Source organism: Pteropus medius, unplaced genomic scaffold, assembly GCF_902729225.1.
Source record: "Pteropus medius unplaced genomic scaffold, Ma_sr-lr_union100, whole genome shotgun sequence".
Classification (NCBI taxonomy): domain Eukaryota; kingdom Metazoa; phylum Chordata; class Mammalia; order Chiroptera; family Pteropodidae; genus Pteropus; species Pteropus medius.
Window position 1 is genome coordinate 5,549,449 of NW_024348242.1, and position 22,946 is coordinate 5,572,394.

The 22,946-nt window shown below is 38.2% G+C and overlaps 2 protein-coding genes across 3 annotated transcripts in view; one reads left to right on the plus strand and one right to left on the minus strand.

Moving 5' to 3' along the window:
• The window catches only part of ATP2A2 (ATPase sarcoplasmic/endoplasmic reticulum Ca2+ transporting 2), a 46,775-nt gene that overhangs the window by 18,556 nt on the left and 5,273 nt on the right, over nt 1–22,946 (plus strand). For both annotated transcript variants that reach the window (XM_039879416.1, XM_039879417.1), the window contains exons 6-18: nt 6,909–6,989; nt 8,773–8,858; nt 10,057–10,521; nt 13,994–14,082; nt 14,484–14,586; nt 15,404–15,535; nt 17,195–17,317; nt 17,414–17,632; nt 18,444–18,779; nt 19,822–20,042; nt 20,458–20,660; nt 22,124–22,209; nt 22,486–22,619. In XM_039879416.1, coding sequence (XP_039735350.1) covers nt 6,909–6,989; nt 8,773–8,858; nt 10,057–10,521; nt 13,994–14,082; nt 14,484–14,586; nt 15,404–15,535; nt 17,195–17,317; nt 17,414–17,632; nt 18,444–18,779; nt 19,822–20,042; nt 20,458–20,660; nt 22,124–22,209; nt 22,486–22,619 — 2,278 coding nt within the window. The remainder of the gene's footprint in view (nt 1–6,908; nt 6,990–8,772; nt 8,859–10,056; nt 10,522–13,993; nt 14,083–14,483; nt 14,587–15,403; nt 15,536–17,194; nt 17,318–17,413; nt 17,633–18,443; nt 18,780–19,821; nt 20,043–20,457; nt 20,661–22,123; nt 22,210–22,485; nt 22,620–22,946) is intronic.
• Nucleotides 20,689–22,946, minus strand: part of ANAPC7 (anaphase promoting complex subunit 7) — a 40,054-nt gene continuing 37,796 nt past the window's right edge. The window contains exon 12 of the mRNA XM_039879421.1: nt 20,689–20,895. The gene's annotated coding sequence lies outside the window, so the exon portion shown is untranslated. The remainder of the gene's footprint in view (nt 20,896–22,946) is intronic.

Genomic DNA, 22,946 nt, shown 5'->3' on the forward strand with positions numbered 1-22,946 from the left:
ATTATTCTGCATTTCTCTCAAGCTCCCAGGTGGACCATATTTTGAGAAGCAAAGCTCTAGAGCAGTAGTTCTTAAGCGTTTCTAGGTCATAGTCGCTTTGAGAATTAGTAAAATCTATATACTCCGTCCCCAAAGAGAGACATTCAAAATCTTGTATGTAATTTCAGGGGTTTCATTTGTCTTTCTCCCTAGAAATCCACCCCAGGATTCTTAACTATTTGGTTTTTAAAAATGAAGTATACCATATGATCCAGCGATTCCACTTCTGGGTCTATATCTGAAGGAAACAAAATTACTACCCTGAAGAGATACATTCATTGCAGCATTATTTATAATAGGCAAGACATGGTAACAACCTAAGTGTTGATTGATAAATGGATAAAGAAAATATGAGATACACACACACACAATGGAATATCATTCAGCCATAAAAATAAAGGAAATCATGCCATTCGTGACAGTATGGATGGACCTTGAGGGAATTATGCTAAGTGAAGCAAGTCATACACAGAAAGACAAATACTATGTGATCTTATTTATATGTAGAATCTTTAAAAAAAACAAACTCATAGAAACAGAAGATTGCTGGTTGCCGGCACCAGTGGGTAAGGGAATTTGGGTAAAGGTAGTCAGAAGGTACAAAATTCCAGTTATAAGACAAGTATGTCCTGGAAATATAATGCACAGCATGACTAGTTGACAGTGCTGTATTGTATGTCTGATAGTTGCTGAGGGTAGATCTTGAAAGTTCTTATCACAGAAAGAAATTATAACCATTCGAAGTGATGGATATTAAGTAATTGTAGTACAGTAAGTCCTCGATGTTGTCGGACTTTAACTGCCACTTTAAAGCAAAATGACATAACAAAACCAGTTTACTATAGGCTGATTGATATAAACAAGAATTAAGTCCCCCCCCCAAAAAAAAAGTTCCCGCAGGATAGTTCTGATTACAAAAAAGATCACCAAATTTCTAAATAAAGACCCAAAACATTTCTAATATGAAACATTGAAATAAATGTGAGCTATACTTAAATTTAAGAAAGATTAATAACAAGTGCGTTCCAACCCTCTTATTCCAGTTCTGGGTTGTGGAGTGGCTGAAGCCTGTCCTGGCAGCTGAGGGTGCAAGACGAGAACCAGCCTTAGACAGGAGGCCCTTCTGTCACAGGGCACACCACACACACCCCCATATCCATTCAGACTGGGCAGTTTAGACAGGCCAGTTCACCTAACGTGCATACCTTTGGGATGTACCTAGAGAAAGCCCACGCAGACATAGGGAGAATGAGAGCTCCACAGAGAGATCCTCAGCCAGAATCGATTTTCGATTTTCGTTTCTTATTGTTACAATGAAATGATATTGAAAGAAACGATGTTATTTGAGGACTGGCTGTAATCATTTTGTAATATATAGGTATATCAAATCATTATTTTGTATACTTTAAACTTGTACAATATGATATGTTGGTTTTTATCAGTAAAACTGGCAGGGGGAATAAAGTACAGTTAAATAATGTAATTAAATAAAATATTGTGTGGTTAAGCAATTTTTACATAGTGTTGCTAGAACATTGTTAGAGTAAACAGTTTTCAGCTGTTCCTAAAAAAAAAAAAAGATAAACATGGATCACAGATAAGGCCAAATAAGGTGGTGAGAGGGTCTGTTCTCTTTTGCCTTTTCCCCCACGTGGAGTTGTTTCGCAATGAGAAGGATAGGAGGAAGGGGCTTGTTAGAGATGTAAATCTGAGCCATCTGTATTCAGAAAACAAATCATTGTTTTAGTTCTTGTAAGTTATATCTCTGTTTTACAAACAGATATAAGTTCTTAATCTTATGAACTTGTTGTATATAAGCAGAAGAGCCAGTAGTCTAAAACAAATTAATGTGGATGTATTAGAAGCAGAGTTTTCAGACTTAAGGCCCTTCATTCAGCGTGGTCAGGGTAGATAAGATGTTAAGAACCACAAGAAACAGAGAACTCAGGAAGGTTTCCCCAACCTGTCAGATCGTGATAGACCAGTTGATCTTGAAGCCTCACCTGAATTTCATGCAGCTGCCATTTCCCAGTTTCCTGTAATCCCCACCTCTCCACTCCCTGTGACTCAGTGGTAGTCATAGTACCAGTTAAGTACAGCCTTTCCATTCTTGCCACTGCGATTAAGGTTTTGGAAAAATTAAAAGAAAAATTGGAAGGACACATTTTCTAAGTGTTACACAAAACCACCAGTATCAAATTTGACTATGGAGAAATGTAAAACAATTTTTATTTTGAAGATAGTAACAGAATTTTGAAAAAGTGCTTGGCGTTACCAGTGCTCATAGAAAGACAAGACAGTTTTGATGAAAGTATATATTTGTAGGAAAATTCTCGTATGAATCTATTCTTTAGAAGTAATCTAAGCAGACAAAGACGTTTACCATATGACATAATAGGAAAAATTAGAAACACATAGAGGGCCATAAAAATGGTAACTGATTTAGTCTGTAGTACGGCTATAAAACACTGACCTTGAGCAACTTAGTTTTCTGTGCCTCATTTTCCTCTTGTGTAAACTGGAATGAAGATAATCACACCTAAGAATTATGAAGATTAACAGTAACCCATAAAGCCCTTGCAGCAGTGCTTGGTATAGAATAAACATTCTCCAAATTTTAGTGGGTATTAAAAAAGAATGAGACGGGTAAATATATATGAATGTAAAAGGTTTGTGATTTTAATGAAGTTTTCGAAAGTGTTATCCATAGAGGAAGGTCTAGAAGGGAAACAGTGTTAACAGTTGAATGTATACTTGTTGGATTAGGGGAGTGAGTGATGGGTTGTCACCTTTTAAAAGCATGCTTTACTTTTATAATGAGAAATTATATTGATGTGTATGCCAGATATTGTGTATTCAGACCTTGCTTAATGATAAGCTGCCTCTACAGCATCTAATGTAATGTTCTTCGACTTGATCATTATCATAAGTCTGCTGCTTGTTTGTTAAAGGAAATATGTGTAGCTATGTACTTCGCTGACAGATAGTTTATTTGGCACCCAGTATGTGCCAGCGCAGTGCTAGGGACTAGGAAATGAGTGGTGACTGAGTGACTCTGCCTTCAGGGAGCTTTTGGTCTAGTGGGGAAGGCACATCAAATATGTAGTGTGGTGGGTGTTAAGAAAGGAGAGGACAACTCCGGGCATGTCGTGACGGAGACCAACCTAACCTCGGAGTTTGTGGAAAGCCCTGCCGTTGGGGGAGGAAGAGAGGATATGTGAAGACTCCTCTTCTCCCCAAAGACTCAGAAAGCACTTCGGGGAACTGAAGACCATTGATCATGTTTGAAACTTGGAAGGGAGGGAAATGTGGTAAGAAGTGAGCAGCAGTTGGGTCACGGAAGGTGTTAGAAACCATGGTTAAGATACTAAGCTTTACCTCAAGTCTAGTAGGAAGAAGCTATTGAAAGATTTTAAACAAGAGAATATTACATTTGCATTTTTAGAAGATAAATCTCATCATTGATAATACTCCTCCCACTGCACCCCATCCCCCTCCAAAAAAAACGATTGGGAGCAAACATGATATACTATGGCAATTTGTAATGTTTCTTCTCTGCTCACCCGGAGGTCTGGGAATAGTCTTAAGTAGGCAAGTAGGGCACCTCAAGTGAAGACTTTAATTCACTCTGCCTGTCTACAAAATTTATGACTTAAATCAGAAACCAATTGAAAATGTTTGAGTCACAGTTAAATGTTTAAGTAATTTAGGTTAATTAATTCTATTATGGCTTGCTTTTCCTAGGAGCCATTTAAATTAAGAAACAGTGTCATTTAGAAGGTAATTTCTGATCTTACATATAGTTTTCTTTTAGAAAAGATTTGGATAATTTGCCACAATAAATTAGAATTTTTTTTGTTATGTATAGCCAATTCATAAAAAGGCTTTTCTACTGGTTTTAACCACCGGTACTTATTTTTGATGAAATTGTAAAATTGTTTAAGTATCATGGCTTAAAAACACTCCTTCCTAGATTTTAAGATAAAGCTTGTGTTCAGTTCTAAAATGTGGCAAAGTAATAATTTCCTTTTTAACGTTTACTTACATTCTTGGTAACCTAGCATAATGTATGCATTGAGGATTTTTTCCAGAGTGGAAATCTATGTTGTGATAGCAGGTTAAAGATCTAAAGATATCATTAAGGAACCAAGAGCTGATTTGAAAAGTGTCAGATGTTAAACAAATGGAAGGTAGTTTATAAAAGAATTTATTCTTTTATTGTACTGCTGAACCCAAGAGACAGAGGAAAAAAGTTTCAGAGGAAAAAAATTGCAGAACATCCCCTTGGCAGGAGTAAGAGTTTTCCACTACCACTCGCCCTAAGGGCATTGACATGCCCCATCAGGAGAATAGAACTGGGTGTAATCATCAGAACAGCTCTGCCTACTCCTCACGCACAAAACCTTGTCTGAAATTCACAGAAGTCTTCAGACAAAGGAAAATTATGTCTTAGTTTGAAAAGTATTCATTGAATCTTTACTTTCATGGATCTTTTAACCTGCTTAGAAAACCTACTTTCTAAGAGACCCTAAATTGACTCATAAAGGTCACAAAGCAAGTTAAAGGAAGTTTTTTTATTTATTCAGGTTCCTTAGGCAAGACAGCTTTACTTAACCTTAGTTTCCTGTCTAAAATGAGGACATGGGTTGGTCAAGATGATGTGAAGGTCTGTCTCGTTAAGAGAATGCTAGAATATGGCAGATTTTTAAAAGCATTTGGGATTTATGCTTCTTTAGTACCTTTCTACAGAGAGATCAGTTTCTAGTGGAATGAGAAATGTAAATGTACAACTGTAAGGTAGCGCATTTCCCAGGTGTTGAGGGACTTCGGGTCTTGGCCTAGAACCAGCAGACTTGGCATGTGAGAAACAGCGCCTGTAAAGACTGTTGAAAACACACCCTTCAGGGGTCTGTGGCTGTAATTATTATGGTTCGTTTTGTTTTTTCTTGTATTAATTTTTAGTGTGTTTGAGAACTTTTTAAAATACGGATTCCTAGACTCCACCCCAGATGCATTGAATCTGACATGAAGAGCGGGTCCTGAGATTCTGTAGTTTATAAAAGGCCCCCAGATCCATCTTTTTTAATTCCTAAGTAATTGTCTCCCAGTTAGAATGGCTGTTGTAGAATGGAAAAAAGTCGAGAATTTGAAGTCAGTTTTTAAGGGCTTTTCGGTTATTGGTTTCACTAGCATTTGACATTTAGGTCATTCTGGACTATTTGGCCAACAATTAAATGTATATCAATACAATTTCTGTACAGCAAGGAGGCAGCCTTCATATAATTAAAATAGATCTTTAGGGGAAAAGTGGCTGGTTTCTTTATACCAGTAAAATTATCATTTTTAATGCTGCATATATTTATATGTGTGTGTGTGTGCGTATGTATATACACACCTTAAACTGATTCCATGTTAAACTAATAGCTAATATGTTGACCGTGTTACCCAAAAAAGAAATTTAACTTCGGTATTTATTGCCTAAAAATTACATTTTCCATCCATTTCAAGTTCTCTGAGCTTCCACTGAAACATCAAAATAAATGCCAAGATACTACTACTAGTTAGTTTATCCTCAAACTACTACTACTACTAGTTTGAATATTAGATTTGCTGGCCTTAAATGTGGCAGGTATATGAGAGTATGAGCTAGGGAGGGTTTGTATATGAAATTGTTTAAATAGAAAAGGAATTAAACTTTCAGTGTGAAAGAAACACCCTGCTTTTCATTGCTGGTGTGTTAGCTGCCCCAGTGCGGAACTGTGGTATTGCTTATAGGCTGTTGTGAGCTCCGCCACACTAGGAGCTTTCTGCTTCTGTAGGATCATGACGTAAAGTGCCACAGACATCAAAGGAACATTTTCAAGTAAATTTTCCATTTAGATTTATAGGCTCATTATTGAACTTGTATTCTTTTCATGTTCAGGGTCATGCGGGATAAAATTAATTATGACAATCAAATAATACAGTAAAAACATTTAAGTTGGTTTTAAATGTTATCTTAATGGGCATTTTAGCTGGTGGAGGTCACTAAAGTTTAGAATGTGGTTACTTTACAATAGTATGAACAGAATTACATTAAAATGAAAGGTCTGGCTCCTTCAGTCTGAATATTGCTGTTTGTTGCATAAGCATTTCCAGCGGCAGTTTTACATTAACTTAATGTGTCCCTGCAGTCAGACGCGAGGGTGATCTTTGCCTCTTGAGATTATGAACTGGCAGTCTCTGCCACTGTGTGACCACATTTTCTACTTAGCCTATGGGGTTGTTTCATGAACTGGAGTTCAGAAAGCAAACCATACTCTCCCTGAATTTAAATCTCTGAAATGCAGAAAAATCAGAACTAAATTTGAAGGTTTAACAAAGAAATAAATCTACTTCTCAGACAGACTGGTTGTTTTGCCAGTTTGTATATAACCAGTGACAGAGTTACAATTCAGTATGTAGGGTAAGTCTCGAAAATGAAGATTTGACATAAAAATACCATATGCAATTCTGGGGGGAGTCTGTACTTATTCTAATTTTTAACTGTCCTTGTGTAAGACTTCCAAAAACTACCTTAATTATCTCTTAGAAAGTCAGGGAAAGCTGTTGTACATTTATTTTTACTGTTCAGTTGTGTTGGTACTGATCTGTACTCATTTAGTGTTTTGAACACAATGCTGGGCACTTTTCATTCTCTTCCTTCCTGTGTAATCCAAATTGTATGTTTGTCCAGCAAAAGAGTTTTTATTACCCTGTGAATAAGTCAATTATCTTGCCTACTACTTTAACAGATTTTTGTGTTTGTGCTGTTTAGAGACAAATTCATCTCTTATGTAACGTGATTGCAAAAGTTCTTACTTTAGCTGCTTTTTTTCCTCCCCAATTAGTTGGTGACAAAGTTCCTGCTGATATAAGGTTAACTTCCATCAAATCTACTACTCTGAGAGTCGACCAGTCAATTCTCACCGGTAAGTATTGGAAGGTCATTGGATTTCTGAAGCCTCTCTCAGATCCCATGCTAATTGAGTCACCTCTTGACCCACTGCCCCTTTATAGTATCTCATTTAAACCTCTCCAAGATATTTATTTCTTAATGCCTTATTAGTTTGACTTTTTGCCAGTATATGGAGTTTAAAGGAATGATTTGATACTAACGGCTTTCATCTCATTAAAAGCCTCTGTCTTTTAATTTTATCAAAAATTAGTTTTAACTAAACACCATTATGTTTTTACTTTTTAAAAAACATTACAAATTCTTTCGTTAGCAGAGATAATGATCTTATGGTCGAAGTGTTGTCTGTTTTGTGGAAAGTGAATTACTTATTTAGTCTTATTTTTCTAGGCAGGAAGAAAAGGCTCCAGAGCTGTGATTTTTTTTGTTGTTGTTGTTGGATGAAAGCTAATCTTACATTTAACATACTTTGCAACAATCAGATATACAGTTAATAAAAGTTAACACTCCCAAAATGTGAACGTTTTACAACCTAAAGTTTGCACACTTAGATTTGATATTGTTTGGGACATTTTCCCATTTTTGTTTAATAAGGGCACAGACTAGGGTGGAGGGTTCATATTAACGGGAAGTAAGGTGGTCAGAAGATTAACTTAAACACAATGCTAATCTGAATTAAATAGAGAGTAAATACAGAATACAAAGATTATCAAGATTTATCTGATTATCAGTTTTAAAAAGCAACTGATGTCATAGAGGTGGTGATGTAAGTAACCTGGGTTCCGTATTTTTTTTTGTTTTCTTTATGAAAAGCTTATCTACTAAAACTCATTAGCAGCAACAAGCTGGAAGCTGATTAAGCCATAAGATGATGGGGGATTAATCAGGTTATATGTATGAAATTCTCATAATGTGTCTCCAGAAATAATTACCATTTAAAACTTTTGATAGAGTTCTTATCAGCTTTTTTGTTAACTAATTATATTGTAGTTTTAGGCTAGATTGAAGAACCAGATTGTTTTTGTCAAATGTCAATTGCTACCTGACATTTGAATTAACAATTCGGAGCCATTTTCACATCACTCAGACTGACACTGACTGTGTATTTCATAAAGTCGAAACCAAATTCAACAAGACATTGTAAAAGTTCTAAGAAGTAGTCCTTTGTACCATGTGCTTGTTTGAGTGCTACTGCTGATTGCTGTTTTTCAGTTTTGTTTCATTGAAATAAAATGGTCTAGTTGGTACATGCAGATATTTCTAAAATAATGTTTTCATTTCTCATCTTTGACATTGTTAAAAACAGGCTTCCCAAGTGTATGATTCTCATTATTCATACAATGTATCAGTCCACCAAAAGTAAATATACTTTTACCTCTTCTAAAGTTTTGGAGTGTGTTAATATATGCGTATACAACAAATAGAGATAGAGATAGAGATAGATAGAGATATAGATATAAGTGTGTATATATATAGGTGTGTATTTACAGTGTTAGAGTATAAAATGGTAAGCTGAAAATTAACTAAATTTGAATATTTACTCCAGAAAATAAAGGTAATTGGCTGGGATTTTACTTCAAATTTAAGTTCTTTTATTTTGAAATTGTATTGATTTTAATCCTGACATTGCTCTGAAATTAGTTTCTGTTATTAAATTTTACTAGTTTACCTCCTTTAATGAACTGGGCCTTCTATTCCTTTTCCTTAGAGTGACAGTGGCATGAGTGGATGAGGGTTCCCAGATTCTAGATGTGGATTGCACAGGTCTAATGATCCCTTCTGTCTCACACCCTGCTTAGGTGAATCTGTCTCTGTCATCAAGCACACTGACCCTGTGCCTGACCCACGGGCTGTCAACCAAGACAAGAAGAACATGCTCTTTTCTGTAAGTACTTTATCAAATGTTTTTTTTTATTTGGAGACATTCTCAGAGTTTCAGGTCTGCAAATGGTTTGTTTGTTTTTTTTTTTCACTGCTTACCTTCAATGGTGAGACTTTAGAAGGTGTTAGCTATTACTCCGCAGGACACTCTTTGTAGTCAGTCTCAGCTGTCAGAAATCATCAGGAACATATAATGGTGGAATATGTGACCTAGATGCCTTTTGTTTTACTTGACAAGTTTTCAAGGATTAAAATGAAAAGATCAGATCAAACATCTTCGAACTCTTTATCTGTAAACATAGTAGAAAAGTAGATTTATTTGGAAAAGACTTAGCCTATAAAGGATGTTTTCAAAATGATGTAGATGATACCTGTGTAGGTTCACAATAAGGTGTGTGTTTAAAGAGAAATCAGATGTGGCAAACCATTAATATAATTGGTGAGTCTGGGTGAAATCAAATGGATGTTCATTATACTACTTCAATTTTTCTGTTAATTTTTTTTGAAATAAAAAGTTGGAAAGCTTATAGACTTTGTTCGTTCAGTGTATGTGCTGCTGAAGCGAGCACGACTTTGCTTGTTCAGAAATTTTAAATGATATTTTAAGTGGTGGGCTTTTGTGGGTTGGTATGGGAGCCTAACCACCCATAGTAAGTAAAGTACAATAGAGTTACAATGAAAATAACAGAGCCATATCATTCCAACACTAGAAATTAATGTGGGGTGGGGAGAGAACTCTCATACCTGAATTCATCGGTTTCAGAATGCCAATGCTTGAGTAGAGGTCCTCAAGGTAGTCCACGGTGCTGCTGGTTGCCCTTATTACAGTTGATAAAAGTAGAGGAGGTTGGGTTAGAGCCAGAGGTGGAGAATGCTTAGGGTTAAGGTCTATATGGAGTTTGAAAAAATTGAGAACACAGCAGGATTAGAGCACTGTTCCAGCCCAAAGGTAGTCTGCAAGCCAGGCTCAGTGTTACGAATGGAGATCCCAGGTGGGTCAGTGTAGAATTGCTCTGGGGAGAGTCGGTACCACGTGGAATGAGAATCAAGGAGGTACCACACTGCCTGCATGAGCTCTTACTCACTGTCACAGTTGGGTGACTGGCTCTCTAGTGCAGATCCACACGAGTCCGAGTTTACTAGTCAGTATTTGAGTTGGGTATGGTATTAATCTTCTAACCAGTTCTCTGTTTCTGTCCTAGGGTACAAACATTGCTGCTGGCAAAGCCATGGGAGTGGTGGTGGCAACTGGAGTTAACACTGAAATTGGCAAGATCCGGGATGAAATGGTGGCGACGGAACAGGAGAGAACCCCACTCCAGCAGAAACTGGATGAGTTTGGGGAACAGCTTTCCAAAGTCATCTCCCTTATCTGCATTGCAGTCTGGATCATAAACATTGGGCACTTCAATGACCCAGTTCATGGAGGCTCCTGGATCAGAGGTGCTATTTACTACTTTAAAATTGCAGTGGCCCTGGCTGTAGCAGCCATTCCCGAAGGTCTGCCTGCTGTCATCACCACCTGCCTGGCTCTTGGAACTCGCAGAATGGCAAAGAAAAATGCCATTGTCCGAAGCCTCCCTTCTGTGGAAACCCTTGGTTGTACTTCTGTTATCTGCTCAGACAAGACTGGTACACTTACAACAAACCAGATGTCAGTCTGCAGGGTAAGTGGGAGTGATTTAAGAATCTTTCCTCTTGATCGTTTATTCATCCTAAGAATATGTCTTCATGCCATCAAAAGCTTCGATTTATAATTCGATACCTTTATATGTGCCTTAAACAGATTGGGTTGCATATGTAGCCTGAGCCCAAGATAATTTCTGATACTTCAGAGGAATTAATCATTTAAATCCTAAAACTATTTCATGAAATAAAAAGATATCTATATCACTGATAAACTTGTATTGGGGAAGTAACTGTGGGATGTCTGTAAATGTTAGGTGACTGTGTCCCTTTTTAGTTCCCTGCTCTTGTCTTCTAAGTGTCTGTATGTTAACAGACAAGCTTCAAAGGAGGAGAGTTCTGTAAAGCAGCTATTTACATACCTACCTACCCAAAATTCTGATTGATGTTTCCATAACACATTGAGACAGGCTTTCTTCTTGAAAAGTAAATAATTGCCTTTTACTTTGTTCTGTGTGTTCATCTTTTTCTTTCTTAGATTGTTTTGACAATCACTTGGTAAAATACACTGTTCAAACCTGCCCTTAGAAAAATAAGAACTAAAGAAATATAATAATATAAAGAAATATATTAAGTTCTTTTATATAATTCAATTCCCCTAAGTTTTATTTAAACAATTTTCTAGAAGTCAAAGTATAATTTTCCAAAAAGGTATACCATTCATAGAAATATTTAGTTGACACATGTTAGAGATCTGTTTGGCTCATTAGTTAATGAGGGAATCATTAAGATGGTCAAACTGATTACAAGAGCATTTCCTCAAATGCTCAAGATTAGAATAGAACTGCTGTATGTTATAAAAACTGGTTAATATCCTATAGGGCAGTAAAATTTCTAGGTTATCTTTCCTATAGGCCACAAACCCACAACTTCACATAACATGAGCCCTTAATAATAAATATAATAGTTTTTTTTCTAGAACACTAAGTCTTTGGGCCTGTTACTGCTTCTGAAAGACACTGAAAGGACATGTGGTCATCCTCTTGGTCTTATCTCTGGTTTTGAATAATGTTTTTTAGCATTGGAAATTGGTTTTGTCTTAATACAGTTAAACCCTTTGAATCTTTATCCTGCCAAATTTAAATTCTTGATGATTTTTATATACACATACACTCAACTCTTCTTGTAGTCCTAACCCAGACTTAGAATGCATGGACAGGTGTTTAAAACAGGTTGGGGTGTTCTGTCTCTCATGTTGGTAAGCTTCTGGTTTGTCTTGGGTTCCTTTAGTAGATTCAGAGTTTAACTGAGCTACCTACATTCTCATTGTTTGGAACCAGTAAAGGTTGTACGAATCTGCTAAAAGCTAGGTGTAGGCTAAAAGCTAGTTATTTGGGGGAGAGAAAGGGAATTTCATGTTACCTGTTCAGTTTTCCCTAGGAAATTATTTAAACTTAGCCCAAAAGCTTTCATTCCTTGGAATAAACCTTTCTATCCATGAAAGTAAGCAATGTGTGAAATTGTAACCTTTAAAAATTTTTTTTAATTTCAAAGTCTTAGTAGCAAATCAGATTTCAAACTCAATAGAGTCCATAATAAAATGTTTTGTTCTTATATTTTCCCCTAAATGGTTTTATTTAAAATATTTTCTTCTATTAAAGAAACAACTTGCCTCTTCTGTTCTTGGTGACAGAAAGCTGATGCTAATCAGTATTCTATAGGAGGTTTCTTGCAGGGGATTGCATAACTGCCCTTGACTTAAGGATGCTTTCATCATGCAGTTCCTAAATGGTTTACTGGCTCCCAATCCCAAGTGCCAAGGTGCATTCAGATTTAGTTAATGTGGATTAAAATTCTGAATGTCTTAGAATATTTTGGACTCTGGCATAGACCCAGAGAGTTTCACTTTTTGTAAACAATATCATTAAAGAAAAGGCATGGTGTGTAGTAACAATACTGGAAACTTGCTTTGATATTGCTTGTTGCAGTTAAATTTTCACATGTAACTTTATTCGAATCGTGGATAATCCTGCTTATTAGGTTAGAAAGCTAAGGCTCTGAGCTGTGACATGTCTGAAGGTCACACAACTTTTAATACAAAAATAAATTTGGATTTTCTTATAGGAAAGTTTAATAGTTAAACCTTGGTCTTCTCTTTTCTACTCTATAATTGTGTGACCTTGAGCATATCCTTTAACCTCTCTGGTCCTTTGTTTCCTCTTCTGTAAAATGTTAAAGCATCTTTGGAAAGAGCTTTTTGACAAGCTTCCTTTTTTAGGTGTTGTATCTGTTAGAAAAAAACTGTTGGAGTCAGTGATCTTGCTGCATGTGACCTTGGACATGAATCTTTTCCTCATTTGACACACTGATGTTTTAAATCCCTTTATGTATTTTGATTTTTTAAAGAAAAACCATTTCGTAGTTACTCATAGTCTTAGTTCAGTTCCACAGTTGATCTAAGTTCTGAGTATACTTTTGAAATGAAGCTTTGGAATTTAGAAGTATGTGCTGTATAACAAGCAAATCTCGTGAGGCTATTTTAAAATAAAGATAGCTGATTTTCTTTTATTGGATATGAGTTGGGATGCTCTGAAAAGATGTTTTAAATATTAACATGGTTCTCTTTTATTTGAGTTTAACATTTAAAAATTCCTTATTGAAGAACGGTTTGATCATATTCTTAATTGCTCATATTTCATAGAGATTTTGGCATGATAAAAAGTATGGTTTGAAGTAGCACTGTGTGTGTTTGTGTGTGAAGAGAAGGTCTTGACAGTTTCAATTTGCAATGAAAACCCAAATCTAAAATCTTAGTCTTCCAATCTGGGCTCCTGAATTATAATTGGAAAGCAAACCAAGAAAACCTCATCTTTAAGAAACTAGCTCACGTCACCTTATTCTATAAAATTAAGAATTCTTTCTTAAGCATGCTTCATCGGTATTGTCTTGGTAATATCAGATTCAGCTCTGCAGGATCCTTAACTGTACACATGTAGTTGTGCCACTTCATAGAAAATGAGCTATTGCCACAATAAAAATAAGTGGGAAGGAGCAGAGAAGCAATTTATCTTTACTCAGGGAATGTTGATGCAACTCTGAAATGTGAGTTTATTCTTCACAGACTCTTGGCTCCAAAGGCAGGACTGCCTAATAACCACCTTCTTAGCCAGCCATTTGAAATTTGGAATTTGGAGCATTCTAGAGTACTGCTGACCCATAGTCCACATACTCGGGTTTCATGTGGGTTGTCGTCTGTGTCTTTGGTACCACTGCTGCTTACTGTTTATTCAGCACCCCAGTGGTGTCGGTCCTCAGATTGTTAGGTGGATGGAGGAGGCAGTCTTGAATAGCCTCTCGTTGGAATAAAGGGCAATACTTCTCATGCTGAGCTTCAATTAATAAGTTTCATTAAAATTGTTTTCTTAAATAAGGAAGACTTTTTGTCTTAGCAGAGGTTGTTTTTCTAGTATACTTTTATACCTTTGAAACACTTACACTTTTCTTTCCCCATAGATGTTCATTTTGGACAAAGTTGAAGGTGACACTTGTTCCCTTAATGAATTTACTATAACTGGATCAACGTATGCACCTGTTGGAGAAGTGTGAGTGAACTCTTTCTATCATTTAAAGGATCATTGTGACAGTTTGGTACTTGTATAGATTTTCAGTGTGCCTAAAAAAGTTAAAACAGCTTTCTGAATGTGGCTCATGGCATAAGTTACTACAGTAGTAGCTTCCTATTTGAAGCTTAAATTTTTAAGTGGGGTTTCTGTTTGTTCTTTATTGATAGCAGTGGTGGAGGAATTTCATGAACTAAGAATTTCTGGTCTTTACCAATTGATTCCTAATGTCAGAGACACATCCAACAGCAGATTTCTAAGATCCATCACTCAAATTCTTTTGCCAGTTTGTCGTTCACAGAATTCTATTTATATTATTAAATAAATAAATAATCAGTAGAGATGACCACACTGTGCTCTTAAGAGTGTTTTTTGTTTGACAGGCATAAAGACGATAAACCAGTGAAATGTCATCAGTACGATGGTCTTGTAGAATTGGCAACGATTTGTGCTCTTTGTAATGACTCTGCTTTGGATTACAATGAGGTAAGGCTCCTTATAAATGAGAAACTAGACCTGACTGTTCCTAGTTTGAGGGTGAGGTGGGTGAATGAAAATCTAGCCTTCCTTCCTCCTTTTTGAAAGTAAAGTTTCCTGATTTTATTTCCCCTTTCCATTCAAGAGCCTATCTCTGAGTCAGCAGGACCTAGCAAAAGAATGCCGAGAGCCTTTCATATGTCCTCTGTGACTGAGTATTGTCGTTACTTAACTAGGAGTTGGAGTTTACGTGATGTTCTCATCTGTTTACAGTTTGGTTACTATAAAGGAATAAAACCTGGGTAGAAGTTGTTTTTCTGAAAGTAGAGGGTCTCGATCTTGCTTTTTAAGTGTTATAACCTTGAGAACAAGCTGAGGTTTAGAGGGTGGTTTTGATGATGATGAAAATAAACAGAAAACATTTTCCCCCCTCTTTAATTATAAATAGTAAGATAAATCCTTTGGTTTCTATTTAAAAGGCATGCCAGCCCCCGTAAGTAACAATGTAAACTCTGTAGATAAATAATGACATGGAATTCTAAGTACTGTTTGAAAGCCGTATATGAATTAATACTATGATTAGTGGCTTCATATAATTAAGAGAAATGAAAAACCAAAATTTTAAAATAAGATAAAATGCACACCTATGCTTTGACTAGATTTTTAATTATCAGGATCATGTGCCTCAGAGTAGAACAGAAATGGTCCATAGAATAATGATGCAGTGGAGAACAAATTGTCCTTCTATGGAAAAGTCTTTATTAAAGAAAAATTTACTTGTTTACTACTTTTCCCTTTTTGCACTTCTGTGTTTTAACCAATACAGGCAAAGGGTGTGTATGAAAAAGTTGGAGAAGCTACAGAGACTGCTCTCACTTGCCTGGTAGAGAAGATGAATGTATTTGATACCGAATTGAAGGGTCTTTCTAAAATAGAACGAGCAAATGCCTGCAACTCGGTCAGTATTTGAACTTGGTGTATTGTTCATGCTGCTCATCACTCATACCACATATTTACGCCTTTACTATCTTAGACAACTAATTATATACCTTATCTCCTCAAACTTGTGATGCCTCCTTCCCCATATTCACTCTCAGGTAAAACGATCTGGCTAGCTATCTAAAGAAAATAAAAGTAATCAATAGATAATTTCCACATGCACCCATCTGTGACCATAAGTTCTGCCTCCTCCCGTGGTGCTGTGAATGGACTGTCCTTGCTCCCAGCAGAAACCAGCTGCTCCTCGTGCAGCAAGCCCCAACATCTCTCCTGCATTATCCATTTCCCACCTGCTGGATCTTCCTCACCATCAAAGGAGAAATAAAAGTATTATTTTCATCTTAAAGCTTTCTTTTGACTTTATTTTCCCCTTCAGCACCCTAATTATAATGGCACATTTAAAGTACATAAAGCAAAAACTGACAAAAATAAAAGAAAAAATAGATCCACAATTAGAGTTGGCAATTTTAACATACCTCTCTCAATAAATTGATAAACAGATGAAAAAATCAGTAAGGATATGGACGATTTGAACAGCAGTATAGTATACTTGACCTAATCCTTATTTCTTTTATGCTACTTGTAATGTGTACTTCTAAGGCAAAAAGAACATTCACCAGGATAGACCGTATAGCTGGTCCATGAGGCAAGACTCAAAATTACAAAGGATTGAAATCGTGAAGATAGTTGTTGACCATAATACAATTAAACTAGAAATCAATAACAAAAGGATATCGAGCAAATTCCCCAAATATTTTGAAGTTAAACGACACTATTTTAAATAATCCATAGGTGAACAAGGAAATCATAGTGGAAATTAGAAAATATTTTTACCTAAAGAATGTTGAAAACATACCATATGAAAATTGGAAGATGCAACAGAAGCACAAGTAACAGAACTTTATAAACTGACACAAGAAAAATAGAATAATCCTATATCTGTTAAATTAATTGAATCTGTAATTCAGAATCTAACCCCACAAAAATTCTTCAGGCCCAGTTTTGCCAAACACTTAAGAAAGAAATGCTGGTTTTATAGAGACTATGAGAAAAAGGAAGATGAAACCCTTCTCAACTCATTTGATGAGGCCAGAGATACCAAAACTTGACATGATGTGACAAGAAAAGGAAGCTACAAACTAATATTCTTTATAATATAGATGTGAAGATTCTCAATACAGCATTGACAGATCAAATTTAATAATATATAGAACTGTAATGTGTTCACATAGAATTACCACAACTCAGACTAGCTTAACATTCAGAGGTGAATGAATGTGGTGGCAGTGGTGGAGGGTGCAAAGCCACATTGACACATGTTAGTTGGTGTGGACTAGATCCCTCCGAGGCACATTGAAGCCTCAGCTTCAGAGACTGAGGTTTAGAATTAATTGTTCGATTCTAACCTGTAACTATTCAATGAAGGGAAACAAGGAGCATTATGGAGCCTGAAAGTGGTGCATTAACTGTATTAACCATCACAAGGCAAGATTGTTTATCATTTGTTGTTGTATCCTCAATGCCTGTCATATATTAGGTGCTTAGTGAATATTTGTTGAACAGGTGAAAAATGTGTAGAAACTCATCCAATAGTATTCTTTCTCTCTTCTCTTCATAGGTCATTAAACAGTTGATGAAAAAAGAATTTACTCTAGAGTTTTCACGTGATCGAAAATCAATGTCAGTTTATTGTACACCGAACAAGCCAAGTCGGACATCAATGAGCAAAATGTTTGTAAAGGCAAGTGCAGTGAATTGCAATTGAGATGTTCTTAACAGGATTAGGATCCTGAATGAGCCAATAAATAAAATTGATCTAAATCTGTAACATTTCCAGGGTGCTCCTGAAGGTGTTATTGACAGGTGTACCCACATTCGAGTTGGAAGTACGAAAGTCCCTATGACTCCCGGAGTCAAACAGAAGATCATGTCTGTCATTCGGGAATGGGGTAGCGGCAGTGACACACTGCGATGCCTGGCTCTGGCCACTCATGACAGCCCACTGAGAAGAGAAGAAATGAACCTCGAGGACTCTGCCAACTTCATTAAATACGAGGTTAGCTAGTGAGAAGTTTCTTCACCCACACCCTGCACAGTCATTGTGTTTAAACAGCAGTCTTTCGGTAAAAGGTCAAATGAGTCTTGTTTTTGCCAAGAAAGAGGTGTTTGTTCGTTTTTCTGCAGGCCAAATGCATCATTATAATTTAGGTTGCTGCTTTAAACATACGTAGTTAATAATTTAACACAAATCTATTACTTTCAGAGTAGAATTATCAAGACTTGAGCTAAGTAAACTTGTAAAACCTATTTTGCAACTCATGTAAATTAAGATATTTTAAGAATTGAGACTATTTTAAAACATTTATTAGTTATTGAAGGTCAAAATATCCAACTTGAGATTTACTTTCCTGCTCGTAGAATTCTCTATCAGGTGTGTGACTTCCTGAAGCATCGAATGAAAGGAATAAGGAACAAGTTTTGGTACTGTGGACCACAAAAAAGTGGCCAGTATAAAAATGCTCTTATTCTTCAGAATGTTTTCTCATTTCAGAATAGTATCATTATGAAAGTTAATGATTTGGTAACAAGAATGTAGTGATATTTTTACATTTGATTTTAGCCAAAAGGCCAAGAAGCGATGTAGTGATATTTTTAATCATTTCAAATTAATTAGAATTAATATTGTTCTTTGTTGGATTTACATCTGTAGTGTGAATATTAATCTTAGATAAGAGTCAGAGTTACAGAATTTGGCATAAGAAAATGCAGAAACCTTTGCTCTTAATGTATATAAATAGTCCATGTTTTACACAAGGGAAAAGGAGGACTTCTTGTTTTAAGATAAAGTGATTCTTCTTTTGCTGTAGACCAATCTGACTTTCGTTGGCTGCGTGGGCATGCTGGACCCTCCAAGAATTGAAGTGGCCTCTTCTGTGAAGCTGTGCCGGCAAGCAGGCATCCGGGTCATCATGATCACAGGGGACAACAAGGGCACCGCTGTGGCCATCTGTCGCCGCATTGGCATTTTTGGGCAGGACGAGGATGTGATGTCAAAGGCTTTTACAGGTCGAGAGTTTGACGAGCTTGGCCCTTCAGCCCAGAGAGATGCCTGCTTGAATGCCCGCTGTTTCGCTCGAGTTGAACCTTCCCACAAATCTAAAATTGTAGAATTTCTTCAGTCCTTTGATGAGATTACAGCTATGGTGAGTGTCTGTGGACATGTGCAGGTGACTCACTACACAAACATAGACGATTCTAATTTTGACCATTACATTTATAGTAATAGCTCCCAGATTTGGAATTTCTTGGGTTTTGTCTTGATCTGGGCTGTTTCTCTAGGATTCTGTTCACCAGCAGTTTGGCATGCTGTATATTGCATGCAGGGAAGATGCTAGAGTAGTTTAAGTTGATCTAGATGTTCCTTCTGAATCAGTCATAGGGAAAATACTTGGTGATATCTCGATAAAAATTGACTCGGAATGTAAGTAATCTGTGTTCTGTCATGGTCTTTGGATAACCCTACCTGAGATCAGGGGCACCGGCGAGGCAGTCTTTAAGAGCTGCTTGTGGAAGCGTTTCCAGTATTCTCCCCCTTGTGTGGTTTTTCACCCAGACATGTTAATGTTGTACAGTATTTGTTTTCTATTGCTCGCCTATAAAACTTTTAAGAAATTTTGTTGTTCTAACAGGTGTACTCCCCAGTTCTCCCTGCCTCTTTCTTCCCTCTCCCAGGGGAAACCACCATTCCAAATTCAGTATCAGGTGTTTAGTAAAATATAAAAAAACAACATGGGAATGATAGCGTTGTATCTATAGACAACATTTTTCGTGTTTCTGGATACTTTCAACCTGTGTAAACAGCATGTTATAGTTTATGTGTTTTTGCAGTCTGCACCTCTTCTACTCACGGTTTATCTGCAGATAAAAGTACTTCATCTTGACTGCCATATAGGTTGTTTTTTTGTTTGTTGGTTTGTTAAAAAATAACATAGATGTATTCGAAGTCTCCTTTGTTCCACTTCCCTCTGAAGTTTCTTCAGTGAGCTTATCCGGCAGTTTCACATTTCCCAGGTGTAAAATGCATTTTGTGGCACCAGCTTGACGAAAATTCTATTTTCTTTGTCCAGAGGCCCACAGCTCCATTCATTTCCCTTGTTTTAGGATGGCTGAACCTTTGTCAGGGATGTGTATGTAAGGTGACAGGTGTGTGTAAACCAACTCTCGGGTCCTTGGGTTCCCTTCCAGACTGGGGATGGTGTGAACGATGCTCCTGCTCTGAAGAAAGCTGAGATCGGCATTGCCATGGGCTCTGGCACCGCAGTGGCTAAAACTGCCTCTGAGATGGTCCTGGCTGACGACAACTTCTCTACCATAGTGGCTGCTGTGGAAGAGGGGCGGGCCATCTACAACAACATGAAGCAGTTCATTCGCTACCTCATCTCGTCGAATGTGGGGGAAGTTGTCTGGTGGGTCCCTGTGACAAATCACTTGTATTCTTTTAGCTAAAATCAGGGCTTGTGATGATCAGTTTTCCACATTTGTTCTTCCTATGACAGCAGCTTTGGTCCTTGTGCACGAGGTGGGTGGGAGGGCAAGGCCAAGCAAAGAGTGCCCTTGCAGGCAGAGGGACTTCGGGCCTCGGGAGGGCTGCCTTTAACAGAAATGAGTTTAACTATATAAAGTAACGTAAAATTCTTGTCTTTCTTAAAGTTAGCCTTAATTCGAAATTGAGTTTAATGTTTTACGATCACCAAAAAAACATTATTTCAAGCATCCATTGTTGCTGTCCATTGTTTTTATGGAGAAGGACAAGGTGATACTACTTGAATAGTGACCAAAAATAATTTGGGGTCTTTCTCTTCTTTCCTGGGGTGGAAACAGTATTTTCCTGACAGCAGCCCTTGGATTTCCTGAGGCTTTGATTCCTGTCCAGCTGCTCTGGGTCAATCTGGTGACAGATGGCCTGCCTGCCACTGCACTGGGCTTCAACCCTCCGGATCTGGACATCATGAATAAACCGCCCCGGAACCCAAAGGAGCCACTCATCAGCGGGTGGCTCTTCTTCCGCTACCTGGCTATTGGCTGTGAGTAGTTTTTATACTGTTGATTTTTAAACAAAGTGTTCGTGAGCCAAAATTTTATGAATTCATCCATTTAAAAGGACATCTTTCCTCTATTCCCATACTAGAGTAGCAAAAAATGGAGGCTGCCCTCTTGCAGTTTAATGAGCTGTAAATACCCAGTTTATAGTAAAGTCGGTCTCGTTTCAGCATCCTCATCCTTCCGTGGGCGTTTGTGAGTGACATTTTCAGATTTAACCTGTGGGCAAAAGGACACAGGGACAATTCAGGCCTTATGTCGCTGAGGTAGAAGGGACCCCTGTGCGTGTCAGCAGTGGTTGGTAGATGCGTGGGGCCTGGCTGTGGCTCAGACTCTTCTGCGTGCCACCTGTGGAGACCTCATCCTCCTGCCCTGGGGTGGTGGTTCCCTCCCCATTTTATAGGTTAGGAAAGTGAGGCCCAGACAGGTTAAATGACTTCCCTAGGATCCCGTAAACAGGCGTTTTGTTTTGTTTTAATACATTCACATGACTTAAAATTGAAAAAACATAGTACTTGGATGGGAGACCAACTAAGAAGACCAGGTGCCAGAGGCATAAAAAATAAGGGATTATAAACTGACAAGGTCCTTGGAATCTGTGAGGTCAACCAAGGTCGCCTTAAAAAAAAAATGTAAAACACACCTGGGAAGTTCTCAACCAGCCAGTCCCTCCAGCGATACGTTTCTCGTGCTCCTCCAGAGAAACTCTAGCAGATCTCATGTATGGGTTTTCACAGGTGACAGCAAGCTGTATAACCCTGTGTCTTTCTGTATTTCTCCCTACTTGTTGGGTAATTTCCTTGTCAGTAAACACATAGCTGCCTTGTCGCTGGACGTGAGCTGCCTGCTGCTCTACTGTGACAGCTGGGTTATAGGGTGTATGCACCTGTGTCTTTTACTGGACGCTACCACATTGGGACATTCTCTTATTCTCAAGTCCCTGTGTTCTCCCCTACTCCTTGTTGCTTCTTTGTAATAAACTTGCTGGATTCAAAAGTAATTGGTGAGGTGCTGGTGCCAGACTTGGCTTCAGACATTGCCGTGATGCTGTGTTCTGCACTAACTGTGCTAACAGCCTCTCCGCGTAGATATTCTGCCAGGCGTCTGGGGAGCAGATGGGTTAGTGGACAGCATCGACAGCATCGGTTTGCCTATAAGTCATGGGTGGCCTGACCTGGTCCATGTGGAGGATGCTGCTGCTTAGACAAGGGCATAGCTGGTGGACCTTTGCCAATCCAGTAGGTGCTTTTCCTCACAAATTCTGGAGGAGGAAAAATTGCCTGGTTCTTTTGTACCACAGACCCTCTCCTTGCAGAAACCCTCGGTCTAGCTGCTTTTGTACAGGTGGTTCCAGTGACCATCGGCATGCCATGTCCTTTGTCTCTGTCCTGGGGAGAGCCTACGAGACAGCAGCTGCAGTGTGTCAACATCATGATTGTGTTCCCAGGTTACGTTGGCGCTGCTACCGTGGGTGCTGCTGCGTGGTGGTTCATTGCTGCTGACGGCGGTCCAAGAGTGTCTTTCTACCAGCTGGTATGTAGCCACCTTTCTTTCTGTGCCTTGGACGCAGAGTGTTGTAAGCCCTCACAAACAAGGTTGTCTTTGAGCGTTCTGGGTTTGGGAGCCTATCAGATTATCTTCAGTCTCAAACAATCAGCAGTTGCATCTAAGATTATTTTGAAGGACCCGGCTTCTCTGGGAAATGGGCTGAGGTCTGGTGCAGCTCTGCGTTCCAGACCTCGTGTGGAGTTGGGGCATGGACTGAGGAAACGCACTTGGCTGATGAGTGTGATTGGGCTTTTGTTGCAGAGCCATTTCCTACAGTGTAAAGAGGACAACCCGGACTTTGAAGGAGTGGATTGTGCGATCTTTGAATCCCCGTACCCAATGACAATGGCGCTCTCTGTTCTAGTAACCATAGAGATGTGCAATGCCCTCAACAGGTCAGTGAGTCTTCTCGGCAAGCTGGGGCGCAAGCTCCGCCAGCCTGCAGTCACACGTGTCACGGTCGGTTGAGGATCACAGGACCGCTCTTCCTCCCCCAAAGAAAGGAGAACAAGCAGCACCGGTTTTTAAGGCTTAAGCGTCATCATCTCCAGGAAATAGTGGGAGGGCTTAGCCACGTGTTCCTTAAGAGACAGTGGAGGACAGAAATAGGGACTTGACTGTCCCATCTGCCAGTGCCCACGGGGAAGGCACTCTTTCCCTTTAGCATTGACACAAGTGGTATCATCCAATTAAGCCAGTGACAAAAATGGAAATTTTGAAAT